We start from the raw sequence: 27,336 nt of genomic DNA on the forward strand, positions 1-27,336 counted from the left end.
GCATAAAGCATATTTCTTTCTTACGCACTTAAAATATATATATATATTAACCGGAAGTCCAACTATTTTTCTTCCGGGTATTACTAGCGGCAACTAAGAAGACAAGTTGATTAAGATATGTAACTAACAAGCAGATCTTATGTTTGTTTTTCAAAAAGTAGGAATAAATATATCACGTAGAATTTGCACTTTGGATGGGTAAGTTAAAAGTTTACAATGAAACTCACAGCCTTCAATTATCATCTTCTTGACTCTTGTAGACAGTCTGTGCTTTTTTTCTATTGTTGGTTACCCCTGCTTGTACTCCACTAGACATGCAGGGACCATCTGCTTACTCGACCGCATCTCTGCGCGTTGCTGGAAGGAGAGACTCTGGTGGGGATATAGCGGCTGACCCGAGCCTTGACACGAAACACTTTCGCGTTTGTCGTTTCATCATGGAGACAGGTAATCCAGGGGTGGTCTGTGTGTGAGTGTGAGAGAGGGTTCGAAGAGCAAGTTTTCAGGGCTATAAAGTAAACTTATCAAGTCTTACCTGCTAGGAATGACAAGTAAAGTCTTTGATTTAAAAAAAAAAGTATAATGAATTCAGATTAATGTATCAGCTGATTTACGTCATCAGTTGTATCAAAAGTTTTAAAAAAAAGTGAGTTGTTGTTCATTTTTATTAATTGGTTTCATGTGTTTGAGATCGCTGTTCTGTTGGAACACTCAGTTATTATCAAAGTTTTAGCTAGCCAGCTAGCCCTTAAGGTGTGCTGAAGTTGAAGAGTTTGGAGGTAGTCCTCCTTCTTCATAATGCTGCCTATTTTGTGCAATGTACCAGTACAACTCGTACCACCACAAACGGCCCCAGAGCATGATACTTCCACCACCATGCTTGGCAAGATGGTACAATGTTCTTAGGTTTGAAAGCTCCACCTTTACTCCTCAAAACGATCTCTTGTTATTTTGTCCAAAAAGCTAAATGCTTAAAGTCAAATGCCTAAAGAGGCAACCATGTGAGCAGCATTAAATTTCAGCTGAGCTTGAAAGTTTCATTGTTGGCTTGAGCCTAGTTGGTTCCTGGGTTATTTGCGAACATCGTAACCAATTTTGTCTCATTTGGGTTTTCCTCCAGACTTGGCGAAGTGGTGACATCTGAATAACGTGTACTTATGCACAATTGTCTGAACTGATTATACTGAAAGCACAGTTATTCATAAATGTCTCCAAGAGACATTCCCAACTTGTGTAAATGTACACTTCTGCGTCACACGTTGTAGTACTTTCCCTTTGTTCTGAATACATTCCAGTTATTGCTGTCAAAGAAATCCTTTTTATGCTGGTCAAGATTAACTACAAGTTATAGTCAATCATGATCACTAATGAGAAGTTAATAACCCTGTGTCAAGTTAAAAGACACACACTTTAAACATTTAAGTGAGTCCATCATGGTGGACCCTAGTAAATATCTTAACGTCTTCAGTTCTGCCACTTGAAGCTCCGCATCCCATCTTTCTTTCAGTCCCACCATCTCCAAACCTTACATCATAGCAGGTCTCACTAGCTTCTTGTAAATTTTACTCTTGCTCTTGTCTCAAATCCCCCCCCCCCCCCCCCCCCCCCCCCATTCCCCTTGACACCTCCCCTCTTACCCACTTCATTGTGCTTAAGAGTGTTTTGAACATTAGAAACCCATGTTTAAATGCCTGAATTCAGCAATGCATGGTAAACATGTTCACAAAAAATGCTTTTGGTCTCTATAGTTAATCACTCCCCTCATTACAACTGTACAGAGGTGCTCATCTTGATTCTATTTTAAAATTTTATTGTTATATCTGTATGTATATTATATCTAATAAAGACTATGGTTTGCTAAGAATATACAGCACACCAAAAAACCATAATAATTTTTGTTTTCCTATTTTCTGTTTGAGCTCAGCGCTGCATCTTCCGGTCTAAATATAGCCAGTTCTGTCTCAAATAAACAACGAGGCAGCGGGCAAAGTGCTAACACTGTCTACGTTCATCTTTTGTATTTTGTCTAAGCCTGGAAAAAAAGAGGTTTCGTTATAGGACAATACTTTGTCTATGTACTTACTCAGTGAAAACATAGATTTTGACTAACCTTTGCTGCCCTACGATCTAGATCTAGATGGTTAAAGTATGCATTATTGTTTTTTGTTTTTTTTGTTTGTTTTTATTTATATCATGTTTTTTTTTTCTACCAAGTGGAAATGGGCATCTATAAAATTAGATAGATGGTGCCAGAAATTTAGAAAGACTAATCAGCCTTTTTCCTGAAATGGTCCTCACTTTCTGACACATGTGATCACACCCGTGATTAAGCAGCTCCCATTGACATTTAGTTTTTGACATAAGGCAAGTGATTGCTTATTTTGGTGTAATGATAAATTAAAGAACACATTTTATGCTCGTCTTTATTTTCTTTCAAATACATTGCTCCAGTGGTAGATGTTCATATCACCATAGTATCAAAGAATGAGCCAAAATAATTTTGCTCTACACTCTGTCTGATGACAGTGAGAGATATCGGAGTTCCCTATAATAGTCATCTCCCATTGCTCTGAAGCTTAAAGGGGGAAGACAGTCTGTTTCACACAGCGTATGAATGCTGTGCTGAGACCCAGTAAAATCTAAATAAGGACTATTTGAAATTTTAAATCATATAGAGCTTCTTTACGAGAATTCAAGAAAAAAAATATTGAGTTGGAAATGAGCAGGTTCTCTTTAAGAAAGTCAAGGTTTAAGGTTTTTGAAACATGTGTCCAGTATTATGTATTCTTTCCTGGTTTTTGATTTGTTGATTTAATGGGATTTCAAACAAATAGTAATGTGAACTGAAACTGCATTTCAGGATTACAGCGGGTGAAAATAGGTGTGAATCAGTCAGCTAAAGATGATAAAACATTAGTGTGCCCTTAAAGACCTACATCTTACCCCCTCCTCTGTTATTCAGGAGTGAAACTCTGCATGCGCTCGGTGCCCGTGGCTACAGCATGTGTGCTCTATCATCGTTTCTTTGAGAGGGTCAGTATCCATGCCTATGAACCCTACCTAGTGGCCATGAGCTGTGTGTACCTGGCTGGTAAAGTGGAGGAGCAGCACATCAGGACCCGTGATATCATCAATGTAAGCCACAGGTAATAATTTAAAAGGTGGAGTGTATAATCGACATTTTAACCTCACTGCTGAGAGAAAAACAATTTCTTGCTAACTGAGCCTCTTAGATATTTGACTTTGCTTGAGAACAAAAAGGTTGTGTTTTGTCTTTCTGAACTCTTTTTGTTATGAGAGGGACATTAAAAAGCCCCAAACATTTAATAAATCATTTTTAATGAGTAGTCTGCTTTTCTTGAATAAATGGTTTGGTCTGAAAAACATCACAAGAGTAAAAACAAAATAGCCTTGACCAGGAAGGCTTGTAAAGCCCAAGGTAATATTTTTAGATAAGACTCTGTCCCATCAACAAGTGCAAAACCAGAATATACTCAGTCTCCAGTCATAAACATACATTTAAATAAGACATAAAACAAAGTGCAAAAGTATGTTAATTTTCTGGGATCTGCACTTGGTACCCTGATTTTCTTAAAGTATGACTTTGGGCAGGCTCTAACCCACTCATGTGTGAGAAAATGCATGGAGAAAACACATTAACTTAAGAGTAGACATATTAAAAAGTGAAAAAAAAAACATCAACATGAATAATAATAAAAAGTATTTCTGTTAAAAATTAAGCCAAGTTAAAAGTTGCCAGTCCCACTCCTCCACATAGTGGCTTGTTCTGAAGCTTTTGATTGTTTCAATATTTGCATTCACTGAAATTTTCCCTGTGCCTTAAAAAAACCTGAACTCCACTCTGCACATGGAACATATGTATTATGTAGTTTGGCACTAATTTTTCTGAGGAAATATCATCTACACATACAGCACGTATTGCTCTTAAACTGAAGTAGACAAGCATGCTATAAATGGACATCCTTTTTTTAAAAAAAAAAAAAGCACAACCCTTCCAGGCTCTTGTCCCAGTGCTTTAAAAACATGTGGGCGGGCACCAGTTTAGCTCAGCTGGATGAGCAGGCAACTGTGAATCCTGTTTTATTTTACATTTCACATCACACTTTTATGGAAGTGGATACATTAAATAACAAATTCTTTACCAGGCAGTTTAACCATTCAGTTTTTGGAGCTGTCACCTTAAATGCTCTCCTCCACCCTTTCAGGTATTTCAACAGTGGCAGTACTCCTTTAGAATGTGACAAGGAGTTCTGGGACCTGAGGGACAGCGTGGTGCAGTGTGAGCTCCTCATCCTCCGACAGCTCAACTTCCAAGTCTCCTTCGAACACCCTCACAAGGTAGTTGTGAGCGCACGTGCACGGATCCCTGTTCCCTCCTTATTTGGTGCTAAACCTCCTTTTTGGTCTGTGTTACTGCCTGATTTTCTGATGCAAATGTGCTTGTGTTTATGATCTCTGTGATCTCTGGGACAAATAAGTGTTTTCTGTTGGCTTGAATGCTTTTAGTTTTACTTACATGACCCTTGCATTTAATAAAATAGTAAGTGTAGTAGTGCCTGATCTCTGAAGTTTAAATTTGTCTGCTGTCTTTCATCTTCAGTATTTGCTCCACTACCTGCTGTCTGTCAAGTCACTTGTGAACCGCCATGCTTGGTCTCGAACTCCTGTAGCTGAAACTTCCTGGGCGCTGCTTAGAGACTGTTACCATGGAGCCATGGTCATCTGCCACAGACCCCAACACATCGCCATAGCAATGCTGTACCTGGCTCTAAACAGCTATGGAGTGGAACTGCCTGCTGGGGAGAGAGAGTGGTGGCAGGTATGTGCTGAAAAGTGTTCCTATTCTCTCTGAAGAGAGAGGGCTAATCCAAAGTGCGTGTGTCCGTGCTCAAGTGAGAGAAAGAATCTGTGCACTGTAGGTGGATTTATTACTTCAAGAGGAAAATGTGACATCATCTTATAGGAAGTTAGAGGCTAGCAGGTGTTAGCTGATAAACCCAGAAGATGAAAGTTATTTCCTCCTTCATTTAGCTCTGAAATCAACACAGGAAATTCTGATGATGATGAACTGACATCTCTACTTTTCCATTAAGCTCCAGTTTAAACAGAACAGAAACCCTCCTTCACTTTCCTTCTGTTTTTCCCTCATTTTGAGATGATGATGTCGGATCAGAGTAGCTGCTCACATCGCACTTTCAATTTAGTGAGGGTAGAGGCGCAGGCATTTACACTGTGTATCACGAGTGTCAGTTTTATGCCTGGATGCCAACATGAAACTACAGGGAGGCAGATTAAATCTAATATAAATTTAATAATAGAGAAAATGAATTAAAAATTAGAAAACAAGCTAACAAATTACATCCAATGACAAGCTCAGCATTACGTCCAAGGTCACAGTTCGTCAAAACAACACAAGTTGGTATACCAGTTGCAGTGTCAGATTTTGAAAAAGGTTTTAGTCCCATTTGGTTGGTGCGATTTATCAACTGATGTGTCACCAATGAAAGCAACTGAAATGGCAGATATGTGACGGCAAATGTCAAAGAGTAAGAGATGGAAGCAAGTGGGATATCAGTCAAAGTGTTCCAGTGAAAGCAACTGAAATCTCAGGGAAGAATGTAAACTGTAAATGTGATTAAAGTTTCAGTTAACTTCTAAGCACTAAAGATACTTAAAGTATTTTAGTGTGCAAACCTCTGGTACTCATTTATGTGTAGGAAGTGACAGCCGTTAAGTGTCCAGTGTCAACATGTTAGCAGCAACAAGAAACATTTAACTCGATGAATAAGGATGAGTAGCTGAAGTATGGCAATGAAAGCAAGTGAAATATCATGGCTGAAAATACTTGAAGTGACAGTCTGTATGTTTACAGTGACCATAGTTATAGATATCAGTTCAATTCCATTTTATTCGCATAATGCCAGATCACAACAACAGCTGTACTCTAAGGTAAAGACCCTACAATAATACAGAGAAAAGTGGAAAGGAAAAACTCCCTTTTAAGAGGAAGAAACCTCCAGTAGAACCAGGCTTAGAGAGAGGCAGCATCTGCCATGTGTCTTTAGTTAAAGCCTACTCTTCACTCTTGATGTGTTATTTGAAAGCAGCTGACTGATGAGCTCATATGCAGCCAGTAATGGTAACTGTGTGAAACCACCAACTGGTAAATGGTAAGTGGACAGGGTTCTTATAGAGCTCTTTTCTAATCGACCTCAGCACTCAAAGTGCTTTACACAACTTGCCACATTCACCCATCCACACAAGCACTTTTATCTATGCTTTTTCTATGTAAGTGCTTTATATCTAACATTCACACACATTCAGACTCTGATGGATACATCAGAGAGTAACTTAGGGGTTAGTATCTTGCCCAAGGATATTTGGCATGCAGACTGGAGCAGCCAGGGATCAAACCGCTAACCTTCCGATTAGCAAATGACCTTCTCTGCCTCCTGAGCTTCAGCCACCCCGACACTGCATTTAAAATGTCAGTTAAAGCATCTGTGTTCAGTTAATTGAAGCGTTAGTTTATGTGCTGAAGTTGATAGCAGTCGAAAAGTAAATAGATCTTTTATAGAGCTGCTGTAGCTTCAAAAATTAAGGAATAATCTGCAGTACCAAAGTGGTGTTTACTGCCTCATCCAGGTGGTCAGGGTTGTATGCTGATGTTGCGCCACAGCACTCTTTCACATCCAGAACAGTTTGAGCTTGACTGGAGAAGAAAACCTCACATCAGCCACTTTTTTTTTTACATTGAAACCACAAGCCCCAGACAAAGTTACATGATGTCCTACTCCTCTATATCAGAGATCATTTTCTTCTTTTATTGAGTGGTATGGAATGCCTGAGAACATTTCCAAATTCTGAATTAATACGCCACAATTCACAGTTCATTTATTAAATGTATTTTTGTCTATATTCTATAAGTTTTTAACTTGAAAAATTAAAACCTTTTGAACTTTTGTGATTTATAATGACACAAATGGATAAATACTTATGTATAGCACATTCATAAATGTCTAAACTTCTGACTAAACTCTACTTTATATGTTTATAAGAAACTCGTGGATCGATCACAGTTCTTACAGCATGCTACACAAGTTAAAGATGGAAAAGCCTTCCTGGGCCTGTCAGCCAGCAGATTTCATTGTCTGACTGGCCCAGGTTGCATTTCCAGACATGTGAGAGGTTTGGCCGTTTTATAACATGCGGTCAGGATTCGCTGCCTGCATTCTTGGTAAGTGTTTACCAAGAAGCACAAAACCTTTGCATGTTGAGTTGTTTTTTTTTTTTGTTTTTTTAAACTAAATGATAAACAACAACAATAATAATATCCAACTTTATTATTCAAACAACTTGTTAATATCTGGATATTTTCTTGAATTTTCACTTTCCATACATTTCACTCTAGCATAGTTATGCAGACACCAGAAGAACAAGAATACAAGTACCTTTTGTTTAAAAATTAATGACTTCACTATAATTTTCATAGTTTTCAAAGGCTCAGTTTGCTGAATGAAACCCTTGGTTTGAAACTCCTGTTGTATATTGGTCCACATGAGAGAGACTTGTTTACCTGTGGATAACTTTTTGTTCAGCATGTCCTCATTTCCTCAAGTGTCTGCAGGAGACAATAGCCATGTCAATGAAAAATCCAGCTGGTTGACACAAATTGGAATTATTCTTTGAAGGAGCCTGCAGGATGTGGAACGTGAGCTCCTGGCTTTAAGTGTGTGAGCTGCATTTAGATTTGTCTATAACAGCACTGTAAGGTGGAGAAACAGTATGTTTGACACTAACCTTGATAAAACTAAAATCATGGAGTGCCTATGCAAGATCTGTACTGTTTGTGCCACTGTGCACTTAAACCGAAGTAACATTAACCTGTCCAGATTAGATTTTTTTTTTTCTAAGTTGCAGTATTCAAATGGAAATGGGGCAAACCCAGTTTTTTTCTGTCTTTCTGCTTTGGTCCTCAAGGCAAGAGGACAAAAAAATATGTTTTTTAAAAATGGTGTGTCGACCTTTTGATGTCTGCTGTTTATTGAGGTGTGTGTGTGTGTGTGTGTGTGTGTGTGTGTGTGTGTGTGTGTAGGTGCTGTGTGACGACGTGATGAAAGCAGATATCGATGCTGTGATCGCAGACCTTCTTCAGCTCTATGATATGGAGGCCAAGTGTATCTGATGTATCTGAACAACACACCTACAAGACCATCACGTCTCTGTTTTGCCACTTGACTGTGCAGTACAAAGCTGAATGTGTGTTATGGTGCACATTGTAGTGTAAAACTGTACTTATATAGTGCTCTGCTACAACTGAGCACTCAAAGTGCTTGTGTTCAGGTGTGTCTAAGGTAGAAGAGCACTTTGTGTCTTTGCCCCAGTTATTCTGTGAGTTAACAAAAACATGCCTGCACTACTGATTTCTTCCAGTGTGGGGAGACATTTCTTTCATTTCTGATCTGTTATTTGTCGGCCTTGCACTGCATAATACATCCTGAGCGCTTCAAAAACATGCTGACTCTCAGTACCACCGATCTCTTCATATTCCACACATCACACATTTTTACTACAAATGCTAGATGGTGACTACTCTTAGATCTTTCTGGACTAGGGTAGTACAGCACAGTTTTTTTGTTTGTTTGTTTTTTCTTTGAGATTATAGGCTTGATTAGTACCTTGCAGAATAAACCTGCATATTTTCAAGGACAATGGATGCTACATACTGGATACCATAAATATCTTGTATTTTTACGATGCATAGTATTCACATACAAATGCATTGGTTGGATGAAGTATTATAGAGGAATATCTGTAATTTCCATTAATCCATTCATTTTTATTAACTACTTGTTCAGTTCAGGGTCACAGGAGGCCTGGAGCCTATCCCAGCCACGATGCCTCTCGCTTAGGGCGAGAGGCATCGTGGCTAAACAACTTGCAAGTCTGTTTCAGGGCTAGCAAATTTTTACATATTCATGCATTTTCTCCATGTATAATAATGTTTACATATTATGATTAGAAACTATTTGTAATTTAAAGGGGGCTCATTCTGATAATAATACAAATATTTGGGACTCGTTTCCCCTATATTCTGTCAGAAATACATTGTGTTACAATGGCTTTCCACCAGGAAAGATGTTAAACCAGCAAGTGGAGTCGGGTATAGTGCTATAGAGCAACTAAAATGCTTATTGCAAAATGCACAGACATGAGCAAGCTGAGTAAGTGCAGCTCTGTAGACGGGGAGACGAGGGAGTATATTTCCCACTTCCAGCATGGCGAGAAAGTAACATGTCTATATACCAGGGGAGAGCTGACCTCATTCACTTACAGTATGATTATAAGACTGAGCCTACCTTAAGTTCATGGATGTCAAATGAATAGATAAAACAGTGTTAAGAGATTTTTAAATGGTTCTTTATTCCCAAGTTTTACTTATATTTTTTTCAAGCTCATTTATAGGAAATACTTTGAATGGAAAAGATGATGTTGAACTTTTAAAGTTTAATCATTTAAAGTTAACATTGTGTCACCCAAAAATGAAAATATGGTGTTGGAAATGAAAATAAGATCTTTTTAAGGAAACTATAAAAAGGAACTAAATTTGTAACCAATTTGTTTGGGACTGAGACAATAAAGGGAAATGCTGAGAAACAGACTAAGAAATTCTTGTGTTGTTTTTTGACAAAATAAACAAAAGGAAGATAATGATGTTACAGTGATGTCCATAACAGGTATATTATTCCCTTCTTAGTGCTTTTTGTGGTTACATAGCATGTTTCATTTAGTAAGATTCACATTAGCCACAACAATGCAGCTGCTATTTTCCCTGGAACATCACTACATTTTGCAGAGTCTGATGCGTTTTGTGACAAAACAACATAACATACAAAATAACATTTCAGCATAATCTAATATGGCATACATTGACAATAATTAAATTCATTTGATTAACTTCTACAATGATGAGAAACCTGGCAGAAGTATATTTTTTTTAAATCATGTTCCACTTATTTCTTGTAAGGGCATATGAAATTCCTTTAGTCAAATAATAATACTACTACTGAACTGGAAATGAGCAGAATAGGTCCAATTTAAGAGCGGCTTTTTGTTTGTTTGTTTGTTTGTTTGTTTGTTTGTTTTGTTTCTTTTAATTATCAAGAGTGAGTATGCAGAAGTTAATGGCAAACCTATTACTCATTTTAGGGTTAAGGACTGAAAAATCTCCATCAATACTAAATATAACCATCTCGACTCACAACTGAAATGCTTTGTTTTATCTAAGACTGCTGGGAAGTACTGGAAAAAAATTAAAGCAATTTTTGCTCTCTGTAAATCCCTACTGGATTTTAGTGATGTCTTGATTCTTTAGAAGGTTTGATCATGAAGCAGGGATTAAATTTCATTCTGTTTGGTAATAAGTCCTCAACAAGTCTTAAATGTAATTTCTTACATTTCAAAAATGCTTGATTCACTGCATTGTGTCACCTAATGTGACTTGAACAGGTGTTCAGTTGTTTTTATGGCAACAAATACCAGTAAACAAAGTTAATAATAAATAAAAGAAAATATGTCAACACTGTTTGTGAAGTCACTTTTCTTTGGTCCTCAGTCCTCATATTCTTGTCTTTCCTTCACCAACCAACTTTTTTTAGGCACACTGCTTTTCCCTCTCTGAGGCTGGTTCTGCTGTACCTATCTTCCTGTTAAAATGTAGTTTTACTTATCACCAAGTGCTTGTTCAAAATGCATCACCTAATGATTGGACTTCTCGCTGTTAGTATTCGGATGCATTTCAATACTGCAACAAATGACTGTAAGTTGTTATTTAGCAAACTCATATAAAGTTAACCATTAGCGTCAGGTGGCTAATAATTTTTCGCGCTGGTAGTTTGGGGGTTTTGTGTAATATTTTGTTTCAGTAAGCAGAGTAAAAATAATCAAAGTATCCAAAATAAAACTACAATGTTTGGGAAAGCTATGTCAAAAATTCCCTGCTCTGTTTAACAGGACTTGGAAAATATTTAACTACCAATAAATCTTCATAGAGGGCTACAAATTCTGTAATCCTCATCTGTACATCTTTAATACCTTTAACTCAAATCAATGGCTAGACAGTTGAAACTTGAATTCAACTTAGTGTTTCAACAGTGATTCCAAACACACACCAAAACTGGTTTTGGACTGGATAAAGCAGGCTAATATTAACTTGCTGGAATGGCCTTCCCAAAGCCCCGTTTTCAACCCTACTGAAAAATTGTATCAAATATCCAGCAAATACCAGAGGCTTGTTGATGGCTTACCAGAAGCATCTGGTCAATGTGCAACTTCTCAAGGGACATTTAACAATTAGCCAGATATTTTCCTGGGTATATATGTATACTTTTATCTTGTGTGGATTAGAGGAAATCCAAAATAAATGAAAAACTTGTGGATCCTATTCTTACTCAAGGTATTCCTGAATCCTTTGGTGAATGTACTGGTTCTTATACAACATGTCTCATTCACCCATGCACTAATATTCATTCACACACACACACTGGTGGAGGCAAGCTACAGTTGTAGCCACAGCTGCCCTGGGGCAGACTGACAGAAGCGAGGCTGCCATATCGTGCCAGCGGCCCATTACCAGTAGGTGGAGTGTCTTGCCCAAGGACACAATGACAAACACAGACAGAGTTGAGGATCGAACCGGCAACCTTCCTGTTACAAGATGAGCTTCCCAACCCCCTGAACCACGGTCGCCCCGATAGAAAACACCATAAGAAGATTGTTGTTGTGAACCTACACTACAGAAAAACACTAAACTGAGATAAATCAATATGGTGAAATGTATGTTTTCTTCCTTCTTGTTTGGCACTGTGCTTGGATGTCTGCCACACTGCTGGTTGTGATTATCTCTTGAAGATATACTGATGATAAGATGAATATGGAATATATCCATCCTTACATTCTGTATGTTGCCATTGCTGCTGTGTGCGAGGAGAAAACTGAAATTGTGGATACTATTAAAGTCTTTTTTTTCTTCCTTCTGTTCAAAGCTTCTTAGATGTGATATATTTAGCAGATGAGCACCTTACTTTCCTGAATTTAGCTTGCAAAAAAAAAAATCAGGTCTGCCTGTACGTGTGTGTTTGTCCAGGTTGAAGATAGTCACATGATCATTTGTGACACATCTGAGTCTCTGCCCCCCTCCCCCCCTCCTCTCCTCGTCCTCTTCGTGCATTCTGCCTCTCTTCACGGGGCAGGATACATTGCATGCATCCCAACAGCATCACGTGTCATGTAGCATTCCTCTTCTTGACACATTTTCTCCCTTCTCATCTGTCACTCTCGTTTAACTCCAGCTTTTTTCCCCCCTTGTGCATGTACTGGGAAAAATCTGTCTGCTTCTCTCCTCAGTTGCTCCTTTCCTGTCTTCCTTGTCTCTGTTTTTCTTCTCTCTCTGTTCCTGTCCATCTCCGTACTTATCCCTCTGCCCAAATCCTCAGCTTCCTTCCACTGCTTTTGTTTTCACCGTCTGTCCTGTGTCCCTGCATCTCCCACATTTTTCTCTGCTTCTCCTCCCTTCTGCTGTCCTCCTCCCTCTGTCTCCCTAATGTTGTATTAATAATGGAGAAGGTGCACGTTCAGGCAGGCTCCATAAATTAACCATCAGATGGGAAGGAGCAGAGGAGTAGGGAGAAAGGAGAGCAACATAGATGGATGTGAGAGGAGTGGAAGTAAGGTTGGTAGGTGAGGAGAAGAAGGAGGCAAAGATGAAGGTAAAATGACGAGTGGAGGATTGGAGAGTTTATCTTTGTATCGCACTTCAGCACTCTCCAGCCTGCTTGGATGGCCTCCCCTCTCCTCTGTCGACTTCTGATCTGCTTACACATCACTTCAGCCTTTACTCTGGGCTTGAGGGCAAGTCAGAAGGTCACACTCACACAACCAGCTGTGTTCATGTGCATCTCCATGTGCACGAGTGTTTATATCAAAATGACAGTTTGGGATGTTGAAGCTGTATCAAGCCTGCAGTCTAGGAGCTGAGTGTCCTTGACCTGATAAAAGCCCTGCAGTCTTCAGCTTCAGACCTATGAGAGATCAACCAAGTGCTTCTAAACACACTAAATGCCTAATGCACAGACAATAGATTGAAGAGAGCAAGTTTGTCTGTCAGTTTGTGTGCGTGCGTGTGTGCCTGGTCTTAGTATTTAGGGGAGGAGCAAAAAGAGCAGTTTGCATGATTCATCGTTCGTGTAAACAGAGCGATAATGAAAAGATGGATCGGTCAGCAGACAGAAAAATCCATCGTACTGTCAGCTGAAGGTCTGTCAAGGCCTTATGAGACACAGCCTTTCTTAGTGGGAATATAATTATAAAGAAACTGTTCAAATGTGAAGCATTTCTTTGTAAAAATAGATGTTATATAACAAAAACAAAGTGTTCTGAAAAAACATCTTCAGTTATAATTTATTAAGAGTTAAGACTCAAGGCCAAGAGTCTCTAGGCATGCCAGCAGCTTGGAAGCTTTACTTGGATGTAGCCATGCTTTGAGCGGATATGCTAATATGAAAAACCTGTAAACGAACGCTGGTGATCCAGTTGTCAAGAATAATATTCAAATTTGGTACGAGGTGGGAAAGTATATATTTACAAAAAAAAGATTTGTATCATCCATCAGATGATATCATATCCTGAGTCGTCTTTTCAGTCTGACTAGAAAATATGTTGTTGTTGTTTTTTTTATTCTTTTTTAATGCAAGAGTTAACTACAATATCTACTGCTGAGATGCTTTTTTTAAATTTTTTTTTTTAAAGCAGATGAACATATTTCACTCACTGGATCCCCTCAATTACCTGCCACATCATGACAAATGACAAAGGTTTGTTTAATAAGAGGCGTCATATCAGAATTTTGTGTCTTGTTCCTCGGAGACTTCAGTAGCTCCACTATGTGACTTTGCACTGTCTTTTCTGCAATATAAATTTTTACAGCTTCTCAATTTTTTGGAAATTTAATTAAACTCAAATGAAACTTAAATGGAAGCAGGAGCTTGTTTGTTAACTTGTAATCATAAGCATGTCTCCAGCATGTTGATAATTATCAGTAAGGTACAGAATTTGACAGGATAAAATTTTGACCTGAGGCTGGTGCTAGATTAAAACGATCAGCAAAGGAATTACAATTCACTACCTGGGACCACATCCACGTTTAGGTTTGGCAGTGTTTCGAGTAGATAATGGCAGATGGTGTGTGCATGAATTGAGCCTGCAGTTTGGGGAAGGGCTCAGAGGGGACTGGCGCCGGCTCCCAGGCAAGCCAGATCCTCATGTACTAATGAGAGGTAAATGAATTGAAAAAGGGACGGAGGGAGGGTGGGGCACTAAAACAAGAACAAACAGCTTTTAGTACAGGGGAGTCATATATGGACAGAGAACCAACTCCTGAAATCAAGATATACTATCTCTCATTCATCATGTGGAATGCAAATCACTCTCAACTGTGATTGAGCTAACAACACAAATGTGAACCTCAAATAAAGACGTAAGACTTTACTTGAATTAAAGATAACAAGATGAAACTATAAAATCAGCACCAAAGCTTTCATCAAGATGTGTGTGTGTGTGTGTGTGTGTGTGTGCATGGACAGTCTGTGGTCCATCTCCCTGCAGTGTAGAGGATATCTATTAATAAATTCATTTGATTCATCTATAAATACATTTCTCCTCTTTCTCCTCACACTGGCGTGCTGTATAATGCTGTACAACAGCAGCCATGCATGTGGATGGGGGAGGGTGGTGTGGGTCTGGGTGACTGGTGTACGTGTGTGTGTTGGCTGGAGATTACATGAAGTGAACATATGACTCTCTGTTCTTCAGCGCCAGGATATGCAAGCTTTCAGCACAGTGGACAGTTCCTGAGCTTTGTGGAGTTGCAGAGAACAGAAGAACAGCCCCCAGCTTCTAAAGTGGGATTAACTCTGGTCCCTCTCACCCAGACACATGAGCTGTGGACCAGCTTCCCAATGTGTGGAGGCCACTATCTACAGGGCTTGTATGTGCAGACTCTGAAAAGAATTGTTTTTGCACTTGACTTCATAGAGTTTGCATGAAAAGAACACTTTGTCTCTTCAGTTGATCTCACTCCACATAACAGGGCATCCTTTTCCATTCATGTCATAAGAATTGCTGCTGCTTCCAGAAATATAAACTCATCTTCTCCTGTGCCCCAGAGGAGATTTCCCAGAACCACACACTGCAAACAGAACAGGAAGGGCTTTAATTAACTGGATACAAATGGTGCTCAAGCAAATTGCTTAAGCATGCAAGCACAGTTAAGCACAGCTACTGTCTGCATGTTAGCTTTAAAGTATTAAAGTTTAAAGTTGGAGAGTAACATGGTATATTCATTAGTATCCTGTACTGCAGTGGAGGACCTCAGATGGTACTAGGTAGGTCTTATACGGTTTTCAGCGGCTTGGCCGACTGCCTAACATTTCCCTTACTTTGCAAAGGTGAACTTAAAGATGAATGTGTGACACATTAGAATAAGACATATTTCTGGCTCTCCCCAGACACCATTTTGTTCCCTCTGCCACCTTACAGGGAATTTTGTATTACAGTACAGCTGTTGTATTGCTACAAAGTAGACAAATGTTCTAATGCATTTTTATAGAGGCAGTAGGTCTGTCCACAATCAAAAATAATTACAACTTGCTGAAAATTTTCTGTGCCATTTTTTCAATCATTTGGTACTAAACTAAGATTAAAACAGTAACAACAAAGACGCATAGTGTTTGTCTTTTCGGTCAGTTTTCAGATTGGCAGTTGTAACAAAGCTCACAACTTTATTTAAATAAATGGCAGAGGTTTAAAGATTTTACACACTTAAGCAAAAAACAAACAAAAAAAACTATCTGACTGTAAACTATACACAATGAAGTTATCCACCTGTTCTTTAGTGAAGTCTCGTTTTGGAGCTTTAAGTTGAGAATTTAGCTTTTGCCTTCTTGGTGTTTTGAAATTAGAAACAAAGAGCAACTAAGAAACCAAATGACTCTGCATGCTGGTAACAGTAACTTTTCTACAACAAAGCAGGCCTACCTGAAACATTGTGTGGCATTATAGAGAATTTAAAGTCATCAGGACACTGTTTACTTAGGGGGCAATACAAGGTCATTAAAATGTGTTGTTTTCTCACAGACTTCTATACAATCAAATGTTGGTTAGTAAGACTGGAACAGAGCTACTACAGTAATATGATAAACAACAAAACAAGTGTTAACGGGACTCTATGCAGTCCTGTGAAAGGTAAGTATACCATTAGTGCTGCCAGGAATTAAGAAGGTAATTAGTATCCAGGTGCTGCTAATCGAGCACTCAACGAGCAAGTGTGAACACCTCTATAAAAGAAGTTGTGGCAGTTTGCTTGTATGGAGCATTCAGGTGTGTGTTAAAACAATGTCACAATCTTCGCAGGACTGGCTGTCCTGTCAGACTATGCAATGCTCAGAGAGAGAAAAAAAATACCCAAAAACAGAAAGACCCAAGCACTATATCTCAGATTCCACATGTCTCAGTTAGCATGTTAAATGTTAAAGTTCATGAAAGTACAATAACAAAAAATCTGAACCAGTCTGGCTTGTTTGGAAGGGTTGCCAGAAGAAAGCCTCCTCTCTAAAAAGAACATGGCAGCATGGCTTAGAGGTGCAAAACTGCATGTGAAGAAGTCACAAGACTTCTGGAATAATGTCCTTTGGATGGACAAGACAAAATAATTCGAGACAATTTATCTGAATTTCAGGAGTGGGCCAACACCTTGTACACACCCCTTCCAGTTGTCTGTCTGTATATGACCCCCCACCTCCTGAAAGACAAGCTGTTTGTTGTTTTTACTTGTTTTTATGGCACATCCTCCCTCCCTTTTTAAAACTCATTTACCTTTCATTAGCACATGAAGCTATGCCTGGCCCAGAAGCTAAGATTGTCCCTAAACTGCAGCCTTAATTCTTGCTTAACCATTATCTACCTGAAACTCTAAATGAGGATGTGGTCCCAGCTAGTGAAGGCATATCATAATGCACACATTTGGCAAAATAACATATCACCACAAACACCACACCATTTATGTAAACCTTTAAGGAAAATGTCGGTGTTCTTTCTGTATAAAGTGTTCGTAACTCAAATGCCAGACATCTAAAGATTGTAGTGAATTTAAATGGACAGGATCTGATCCACGTGTTCTTTAAATGTAGTACTAATTGCCATTTTGTTTAAAGGTGCTGGATTACATATTTTGCTGTTTGCAGAATAAGAGTTTTGATGTTTTCCGTTGTTATAAGATTTGCCGTTAGTTGATTTGGCATAAAATGAGTTCTCCAAATTACCAAAATGGCTGCCTATTTTGGTAACTTGGAGAACTCGATTTAAGCCAAATTAAGGACCTGAACAGTGGTGAAGTGGATTAGAATGGTTAGTTTGTGGCTTTAGGTCTATAAGTGAACGACTGGAAGCTTTATTTTTAAAAGGTAATGTTGAGATCAATGCGTGCCCGTGCTGGGATTTTTTTAAAAGATGGCTTTAGATGCCAACTGATAACAGAGACTGCTCTAGAGGAAAAACGTTCGTTGCGGTGTGTCTGGTGTCGTCATGACGCAGTCGAGTAGGTGGGGGTGACGTACAGAGCATTCCTCAACCCCCTCTAACGGATGCTGAGACTGAGCTCCTGTGCGCGCGAGCTCTGGTAGCAGCTCAATCTCCTCCTCATCCTGCAAAGATGTCGCATGAGCTTCTCCTCACACGTTTCTTTTCTTTCCTTTTTCTCCCACTGCCCTTCACAGTTCGCCGAATTTGGTTAAATTAGCTGCTTTCATAGCAGGGAGTAGCTATCCTCGTCCAGGCACACGGACGCCCCCTCCCCACAACGGAGGTGTTTAAACCCTCAACCGGCGCATTCTCTCTCTCTCTCTCTCTCTCTCTCTCTCTCTCCAACCGCCGCAGAACTCCGCCGACCAACCGTCAGGTGACCGCGCGGAGCGGAATATTCACCCGCACGGCCGTCGACTTTCATCCCTTCACTCCTTCGGACTCCAGGCAACGGGAGCTGCCGCATTCCCTGTCCCCCCGTGTCCTCTCATCCGGTTTGGGACATTCTCCGCTCCACGCACACGCAGATTAACGGGGATTCTGCCTCCCCACCCGCGCGCTGATGCTGATGTCCTTGAGCTCGGCCTGGACGGTGAGTCGATGAGTCCGTGCGTGCTCGCGTGCGTCACTGTTATTTACCCCGGGTACCCGAGCGCCTTTTTAATGGGGAAGATGTGCTGCTTTCGCTGTGATTCGTTACTCGCATGTCGGGAGGTTTTTACGGGCTTACAGAATATGCAACATGGCCTGATGTGGCATTTGTCATCGCAGGCCTTACACAGCTATAATAAAGCCTATACAGTAGAGCATACCATAATAACCTGGCGAGCAGCGCTATGACATTATAAGGAAGTGTGTGCCTGCGTGTACGCGCGTCTACGCGCCGATGTGCGTGCACACGCGTGTGTAAATCTACATATATATTCATCCTTCCATCCGTCCACTCATCCGTGTCCCGTGTCAGTTGATGAAGGGCTACAGTCCCACATTATCACCGAGCAGCACGCGCTGTTCTCGCGCCTGTCTCTTGCCTTTCCCGGGCGCTGTATGCAGCAGACATGTAAGGGCTATTTGGGATCAGTTACGTTGTTTGTCTCGGTTACGGCGCATCGCACCTGCAGCGCCAACTGCGGAGAGGTTTCATTTTGATCCGGTAATGATCCGTGGCCCAAGGGATCTTCACATGTCGCCCGGCGTCGCGTGGGTGTGAGTTAGGCAGAGTGGGCCGGCGGTGGCCGGGCCAGTAACCTTGCGGAGGGACATCGGGTAAGCTAGTGGCGCACCACTGGCTTCACTCTGTCTCTCCTTGCCTTTGAGCGGGCCTGCCGTGTAAGTGTCTCGACTTTATTCATAACCTCCTCTTGTTGCTGTATGTGTTGAAGATGAGCCGAGAGATGAAGCTTGATTAAGTGTGAAGGTGACCAGGAAAGGTCGTTTTGAATGGGAAATACACTGTTGCATGAGGCAGTTCCAGGTGCACCAAGAATTAGTAATGTGTGTGAATGTGACTTTAGCTTTGGGTGGGTGGAGATGTATATGCGCTCATGTGGGAAGGACATGGGATACCTTGAGTATATCAGTGCTGGATGTGATGGATACAGATGGATACACGATAGTACCCATTAACTAGTTATCACTAGGCCATTTTCTTTCATTCTTTCTTTCCCCTAATTTATGCCCACATTTTGTTGTCTTTCTCAAACGTTTTCCATCCCCACCCCCCTCATCATTATCCTGTTTCTTTAACGGGCTCTACCGTAATGTGGATATCTAAGCCCTGTTGGCGGCCCACCTTTAATGGCTTCAGCCTCTTGACTGTGTTAAATTCTAAGTGTGCTATTCCCACTGGGGAATAACAGAAGTGTGACTGGCACCAAGCCAGGCAGGCAGCTGCCCAGATACAAAGGCCCCACCAGAGGGCCTTTCGGAAAGTAGGACTGCAGGTGCACAGGTGGACTGCAGCGAGCTATAGGGAATACTGACACGCTCACATACATGGAATGTGGACAATCTCACCACAGATGACAACAGTGTGCACAAGATTTAGAAACGTGAACACACTGCTGCACACAAACTTATTCAGTTACACATGCTCAAGTCTGTGGAGCCTGGTTTGCCTCTATCCACCACACACAACACATAAACACACATACTCACACACACATACAAAGTCAGAAAGCATACATGGACCTCCTGGCCCGAATTCAAATCCCATGAGGATCTTCTCTCCTGTGTCTTCTGCACACTTCTCAACCTCCTTGCTGCTGCAATGAAGAGAAAACACCAGAGGGAACAGAACAGACACTTTCTCTTTTTAAAAAAAATAAAATTGCTTCAACCCTCTAAGGGATAGTGTGTGGACAAGCAGGTCCAGCATTCAGTATAAATGGGCAGGCTGCTGACAATTGTGGTGACCTTTTGTTTGACTCTTTTCATGTTCAGACACATTTTCAGTCAGGACAGGACACCCCTACCCCCTTTGCTGACTCTCTTATTTTGAAAGCGTTGTTGTGTATGACACATTTGTGTGCGTCATGACAGATCATATAATTGATGTCTCTGGGCATGAGGGTTTGTGTCTTTGTGTGCTTACTGTCCATTTGTGATGCTTGCATCCTGTGCCTAAAGGTTTGTGTGCATAAGAGTTAGAAATGCATGACAAAACAAAGTGCTTCTCTTTTTTTGCTATGTATGTAATGCAGCCTTACATGCACTTGTGTGTTGCACACATCAAAGCTGAGTCAAGCAGAAGGCCACATTCAGAGTTGGGTGCAGTAGTTTGGACGATGAACAGAAGCTGTTTGTTACGTGACTGTTACAAAATCAGACGGAATCAGTGAGTAAGACATCAGGCTGGATAAGAAAATGTGCAACTGGCTGACTAAATAAATGATTGCAGTAGCAGGAAGCAGGTAGACGGGGAGAGCAGCAAGAAAAGGGTGTTGGGATTGGGGCGGAGGTAAAAATAGGTAAAAATAATAACAAGCAATGAGACACCACAAGACACAGAATGGAAGAACACAAAAAGGTGGTAAAACCATATAGATGGAGCAGAAAGATAGATATAGAGCAAGAAGAAGCTTCAAAGGCAAAGGAGGGTGACTCAGTCATAAACTAACACTCTCAGTCAGGATAGAAGCATGACAGGGAAGAGAAGAAAAAGGGGAGGGAGAAGATGCAAGAGGCAGAGACTGAAGAGTGGAGAGGAGGGAGGAGAAAAGGAATTAATAATCAGTTTCACTTTGGGGTTTTTTCTGCTCGTCCACATGTAAAATACTCTTATAGGGAAAAAGAATCTGATGTGTCATGTGTGATGCTGAGAATAGTTAAAGGTGGTGCTATTTGCTCATGCAGGATGAAGCTTCGTTAGTGTTGGTGCAGTGGAAAGAGAAAGGAATGTGCTGCTGTCCTAGGCGATGCTGAGTGTTGTTGGTGTCAGATTTATTTTAATGAAATTTGTCCCAGAGATAGGTTAACATGTCAGTGATTAGGAAATTGTTTTTCAATAGATTAAGATGAGGAGCTCACTTCAGGAAATTCCAGATGTAGTGTATTCAACTGGTCTAAAGTAATACTACCGGAGTATGACAGGGTAGCTTACTGTTTAGAAGTCCCACAAAAATATCAAAATATCCAAAGCAGGAAAAAGAATATATCTAGTTTCCCCACCAGTGGCGTTTTCAGTTTTTTTTTTTCAAATTTTTTCCCCCTTTTTTAATGTAATAGCCCCAGCGAACCGGGGGGATGGGATTAGAAAATTCCATCTGATGTAAAACCAAACCAGCTAAAATTACTTGCAAATTCAGTGAGTTCCCACGACATTAATAATCACAGACCTCCCAACTACATCAAGGGGCTCTACAGTAGGACATGTGGCTGCCCTATAACCATATGGTGACCCCATGTATGATGCAGGACAAGATTCCCGGGGATAGTAGGGCTAAAACAGTGCAGTGCTGTAAATACAAAACTATTTTATTGAGTGGTAGAATTAAAGAATAACGTCTCACACATACTTTGTGTGAAGTCCTCTATTGTGAAGTAAAGAAGTTAGAGAATGGATGGCTGTAGAAAACCCCCCCCACTATTGCTATTTAGGCACAGTGTTACATTGGGTGACATGCTCTCCCACGTTTGCACACATTCGCATTTTGACCCACAGTTGTAAATAGTTCTCTGTAAAACATCAGTTTAGTCCTCTTTAAGAAATAAAAAACTGCAGTGCTCTGTTTTTAAATGGGTCTATTCTGCTTTACCCGTATTTCTGTTCCCTGTATACTGTTCCAAAGGTGCATGATACTGTAAAACATAGCCAGTCTTTCAATTAATGTGGTTATCGTATGTAAGTAATCGGTCTGAGTGAAAAGCTCAGGATTCAGACTGCTCCACTCACGTACTTTGACACAGTCTTTTGTTTTCTGTTTGACTCTGTGTGATGTCAGTGAGAGTAGGTCTGGTGGCACGCATATAAGCCTTATTCACATGACTTTATAAAACTTTGTGAGGGGCAGCCAATCAGAAGAAAATTATCTGAAAGGGAGCGGTAGGGGACTGAAAACAGATTATTTTAGATCAGCATCAGCTGAGGAGCTTCATAAATGATTAGTGTAAGATTACTCTGAACTGTGAATAGGGCTGCTCGATTATGGAAAAAATGATAATCACGATTATTTTCACTGAAATTGAGATCTCGATTATTTGACGATATTTATTTAACAATAACAATGTATTGAATAATGACTTTAAAGATTGTCAAAAAATAATATAAAATAGTGTGCAAATGTTTGCAATATAAAAAATAAATGAAAAATGCAAACATCTATGTTTAGTGAACTTTGCAGTGTTGCTCTGTAGCAAAGTTTACACACTCTGTCTACTTGATCCACGTCTGACTCCGCGAACCCATAATGTTTCCACACCACTGAAGTTTTTTTTACCTCTCTTTTCAACCAACAGCAGTCACTCTCCTCTCCAAATAACTTCTGCTTAGCTTTCCGAGCTTTCCGAGCTTCCCTCGGGTAGTCTTAATCAGCAGTCCCCAACCCCTGGGCCTCGGACCGGTACGTGAGTCGTTTGGTACCGGGCCGCAAGAGTTGAGGCTCAGGTGTGAAACGTATGGTTTTCAGGGTTTTTATCAGTTTTCAGCGTTATTTTGTTATCGTTTTTATCGTTTACTCGGTTTTCCTTGGTCTTTTCACGTGTGTTATGAATAAATTTTCTTTTTTTCGGTACCGGTACTCGTTTTATTTTTTTGTATTTATCCGCGACACCTTAAAGGCCGGTCCATGAAAATATTGTCGGGCATAAACTGGTCCGTGGCGCAAAAAAGGTTGGGGACCGCTGCTCTTAATTGTTGTGACAATTAAGAGCAGCGGAGAGGTGCGCAGAGAGGTGCGCTCGATTTGCCACACGGAGCAGCGCGAGAGTAAAGCACGAGGGAGGGGCTAATAATCGGCTCAGTCATTTTTAATGATCGTTGAAAGCCCAGATCGTAATCGAGATTAAAATTCGATTAATTGAGCAGCCCTAACTGTGAAGCATGAAAGAGTACACACACAGTAAACAGTAGAGATTAAGCATATTAAGTTTGAAATGAGCAGACCCTCTCAGACCCACTTTAAGGAAAGGGAGGAAAGAGCTCTGAATTTGGGACCAATATTTTACATCTTCGATAAAAAGCTCTCTGTCCCACAGCTTGTGGCTCAGTAACATGGACAGGACAGAGAAGTACTGAGCAACAAAGCACCAGAGTAGGGCTGGGAGATATGGAAAACAATTAACTATTTTCATATTGATATATGTCATGATATAAAATACAAGGATGACTTTTTCTCTTCCTTTTTAATTTTAAGTGAGATGTGAAAATATAAGGTCAATTATGGTTTAAATATTATTTCTGTCAGAAGCTGAACATTATAAATGTACTGCAACAACTGTATTTTAAATCAATAACAAGGGTATAAATAGCAAACTAAAGCAAAACCTTTGAGTGTTACAGTGGTCCCTCGTTTATTGCGGGAGTTAGGTTCTAAAAATAACTCGTGATAGGTGAAATCCGCGAAGTAGCCAACTTTATTTTTTACAATTATAGGCTGTAAAACTCCTCATTACACACATTATACACTTTTCTCAGACAGGCATGAGCATTTTCACACTTTTCTCACTTGTTTAAACACTCAAAGTTCAAACCTTCGTAGAAAAATTACTCTAGTATTATAGAATGAAACCAAGGCACCCGCGGTTGCCTTTGACGGTGCAAAACACGACATTGTTGTGTTTGTTGGGGAGAAAACTTACAGACATACAGTACAGCACTTCAGAGTCACACTGCTAGCGATCGAAGATTTATGTAAATTTGACAAGCTGAACGCATTCTGTACTGTAGAGGAGACACGGCACGAGATTGATTGACAATGGTCTACAGTAGGGGTGGGCGATATAAATGATATACGATAGAAACGATATAAATTTGGCCAATGATAGAGATTTTGACTATATCACTCTATCGCGATAGCGCAATGTTGATGATGTCATCAAGCTGCACCTGTTTTGGTCGAAAGCATCGCAGCGGCTAAAACCATTATCATCTGCAAATTATGGCGGGCGACAGTCATAGCAAAGAGATGAAGCACTTTTGAAATATGGGGAAAGCCAAAAACTGCGCTTCCTCCACTTCCGTAACATTGATTCATTAATGTTGAATTCTCTCGCAGCTGTTCTATTCCCATGTTGTTGCAGTATATTAATAACTAACCTCGTATTGTGGATGAGTAATCTCAGTTGTTCTCCTGACTGAAGTTTGGCCCGTGTATAGCATCATGCTATGCGATTGCATTTGTCCCTAACCACCAGAATCCCTCACGTTAACTTTTATTGAGTGGAAAAAAAGTTGGCGTTCATCCTCCAGCTTCACTGTGCTAATGTTATACTAACATAGCTGTGTCGCTAGCAATCACATAGCACAATATTATATACCAGGTAGTCCAACTTCAGTAACCCTGAAAACGCCACTGCTGTTTAGTTTTCTGTCTTCATTTATGTTGGAAGTGGTAGCAGAGCTGTACGTTTTAATTAGTTTCAAAAATCTTTCAGTCAGAACATGGTATGAAATGTTTAGGTGTAAACTAGCGAGCTAACTTCCTGTTAACTTCTAACTCCGTTAAATTTAATAAATTCTGTTTTCATGGATGCATGGATGTTAAACTTAATTGTTACACCCGATAAAGCAGCAACGCTGATGATTTTCTTAAAGATGAAATAATTTAGACCGTTTTTAACTCTTAGTGTTCGTTTGACTTTGGGACCTGAACAGGATGGAGTTTTGGACCCAGATTACTCCGCGAAGATCCTCACTATGGCAGCTGTAATGCTCTGACAATCCATCAAGCAGTGTGGCTTACCAAAGTTGTACTAAAAAATCTTTTAACAGTGTTACGTCCGCCCGAAGGGGTCTAGGCATGCGAGTGAGGGGACCAGTAACAAATGAGTCCAGAACAGAATGAAAGGAAAAAAGACAGGTGTTTTTGGTAAATAAAATAGTCTTTATTATAGATAATCTTAACATAAAGAGCCGGCAACGCCGTTTTACCAATAACACTTGGAAAAAGGGAAAAAAAGGTTGCAACAACAAAGAACACAACAACCAAACAAAAACTCCACACCACGAGGAGGCACTTCCAGGGGCCCACAAGCTCACCCTATCACTAGCAGCAGCTAGCTTTACTGCTGCCGAGGCCCACAAGCCCACACTTCTCACCTAAAGCAGCTATACTCTTTCCACAACTCCACACTTCAGGCAGGATAACTACACACCAAGAACACCCCACACTGCTCACAGCTCATCCCCAGCTTATATCTCCGCCCCCGAAATGGATGATACGGCTATTAGTGCACAGGTGTCTAGAAGCTTGTTTGTAAGTAATAACATCCACCTGGTTCCCGTTTTCTGTGAATCCAGTGTTGAGAGCTTCTTCAGTGTGTTTGAAAGCATAGAAACTGCATTACAGTGGCCTGAAGACGTGTGGGGGGTGATGTTGCTGTGTAAATTCACAGGTAGGGCTCAGGAAGCTTGTTCTGGTCTGTCCGGGGATGACTGCCTAGTTTATGAAAAGATTAAAAGTGCCGTCCTCCTAGCCGATGAGCTTGTACCTGAGGCCTATAGGCAGCATTTTCGAGGTTTGGAGTTGGCACAGGGTCAGTCCTACCTTGACTTTGCTCAGGAGAAGGCAAAGCTTTTTGGTAGGTGGTGCTCTGCAAGCCAGGTTAACAGTTTGGGGTCGTTACGTGAGCTCATGCTTGTGGAGGATTTTAAAAACTCTGTTCCTGAGTGTATTGCTCTTTCTTTAAGTGAACAAAGGGTTTCCACATTACAGCAGGCTGCCACACTGGCAGATGAGTTCACCCTAAGTCATAAAATAAATGCTGTAGAATGTGATACCCCTCTGTGCCATAGTACATCTTGGCGAGGTAAGAGTGGGCCAGCTAACAAGGCTGAAAAAGTTGTGGTTTCGAGACCCAAAACGAAGCTTTGTTTCTTCTGCCACAAACCTGGACACCTCGTTGCTAACTGTTTGAAATTGAAACTCAAACAGAAAGCCCACTCAAAGCAAAAAGGGCCTGCTTTGAGAAAAGTTAGTCGTGGTTCTCCGGTCCTCAAAATGATTTGCAGGGAGAAAGATCATGTATAAAACCACCCCTCAGACCTGCATCCCTTGCTAACAAACATGTCTGTGTTTCAGTAAAGCCTGCTAGCTGCCTCCTGGGTTCTCCACATGTGATCGTTCCAAGCCCTGGCTATCACATGGGACACTATTTTGAGGGTCTGCGGCGACCCTCAGTCCGTATTATGAACCCATTGAGATGGGGTTGGCAGCTTCCGCAGGCAATGCCTAACCGTTGCTATGGGGTTTGGTAGGTGGAAAGCCTGCAATTTGGTGATGCAACGGTTACGGACTTGATTAGTTATTTTGGTTATCATAATTATGTGACAAACCACGGGTTTGTATTTATGGGAGGGGGTGTTACGGCCCTAGCTGGGCCTCCTCCTGAAGGTGCCTGTGTGGGCGTGTCCCACCACCTCTTCTGCCTGAGGTGCCACCTTTCCCTTTTGTGCAGCTGACTCTCGTCAGTAATTAAAGAGATTTAAGCCCAGGGAAAGGTGAGCTCTGGGCCAGAGTGCCATTAGTGTGGTTGCAGCTAGTGAGCTGAGTGTTTGGTATATTTGCAGTTAGTGAGCTGCTCTCTCTTTTTGACATAGGGTTTACTTTATTGACCAACGCCTGAGTTTTGTTTGTTTTCTTAAATGGTGATAGCGGCTTGTCCGTCTCTTTTAGTTGAGCTACTTTAATAAAACTCTTTAATTTAACCCTTTTGCCTCCTTGACTCCTTTTTCTGACCTGGACACTTTTTGTTACTTCCCCTTAACTGCCTAGACCCCTCAGGGGAACGTAACACTATATGGGTGATGATCTTTGGTTTTTGCGTTTCAGGGTTTTATTGTGACTTTTTCCTCTTTGTACATTTATTTATGTTAAGATTAATGCTTTCATTTTTAACTATTGCATAGAAAGCACCAGTTTTGCATCTGACTCTGCCGACTTGCCCCGAGAAATGATTTGATGTAATCTCAATGACTGAGACTAGTAGAACAGGCTGGTAATTTCTCTCTCTCTCTCTCTTGCT

At 40.6% G+C, this 27,336-nt stretch overlaps 2 protein-coding genes across 3 annotated transcripts in view; both read left to right on the top strand.

The window, feature by feature from the left end:
• Positions 1 to 50: 50 nt before the first annotated feature.
• ccnq (cyclin Q) lies at positions 51 to 9,880 on the top strand. Its single transcript, XM_080899491.1, has 6 exons — positions 51 to 198; positions 313 to 447; positions 2,963 to 3,146; positions 4,227 to 4,359; positions 4,622 to 4,840; positions 8,117 to 9,880. Exons 1-6 carry the CDS (start codon positions 195 to 197, stop codon positions 8,204 to 8,206), a joined length of 765 nt encoding a protein of 254 aa, XP_080755617.1. The 5' UTR covers positions 51 to 194; the 3' UTR covers positions 8,207 to 9,880.
• A 7,834-nt stretch (positions 9,881 to 17,714) lies between these two features.
• atp2b3b (ATPase plasma membrane Ca2+ transporting 3b) overlaps positions 17,715 to 27,336 on the top strand; it is a 110,898-nt gene continuing 101,276 nt past the window's right edge. For both annotated transcript variants that reach the window (XM_080899954.1, XM_080899953.1), the window contains exon 1: positions 17,715 to 18,247. The gene's annotated coding sequence lies outside the window, so the exon portion shown is untranslated. The remainder of the gene's footprint in view (positions 18,248 to 27,336) is intronic.

The sequence above is a fragment of the Rhamphochromis sp. 'chilingali' genome, assembly GCF_963969265.1.
Source record: "Rhamphochromis sp. 'chilingali' genome assembly, chromosome: 12".
Taxonomy (NCBI): domain Eukaryota; kingdom Metazoa; phylum Chordata; class Actinopteri; order Cichliformes; family Cichlidae; genus Rhamphochromis; species Rhamphochromis sp. 'chilingali'.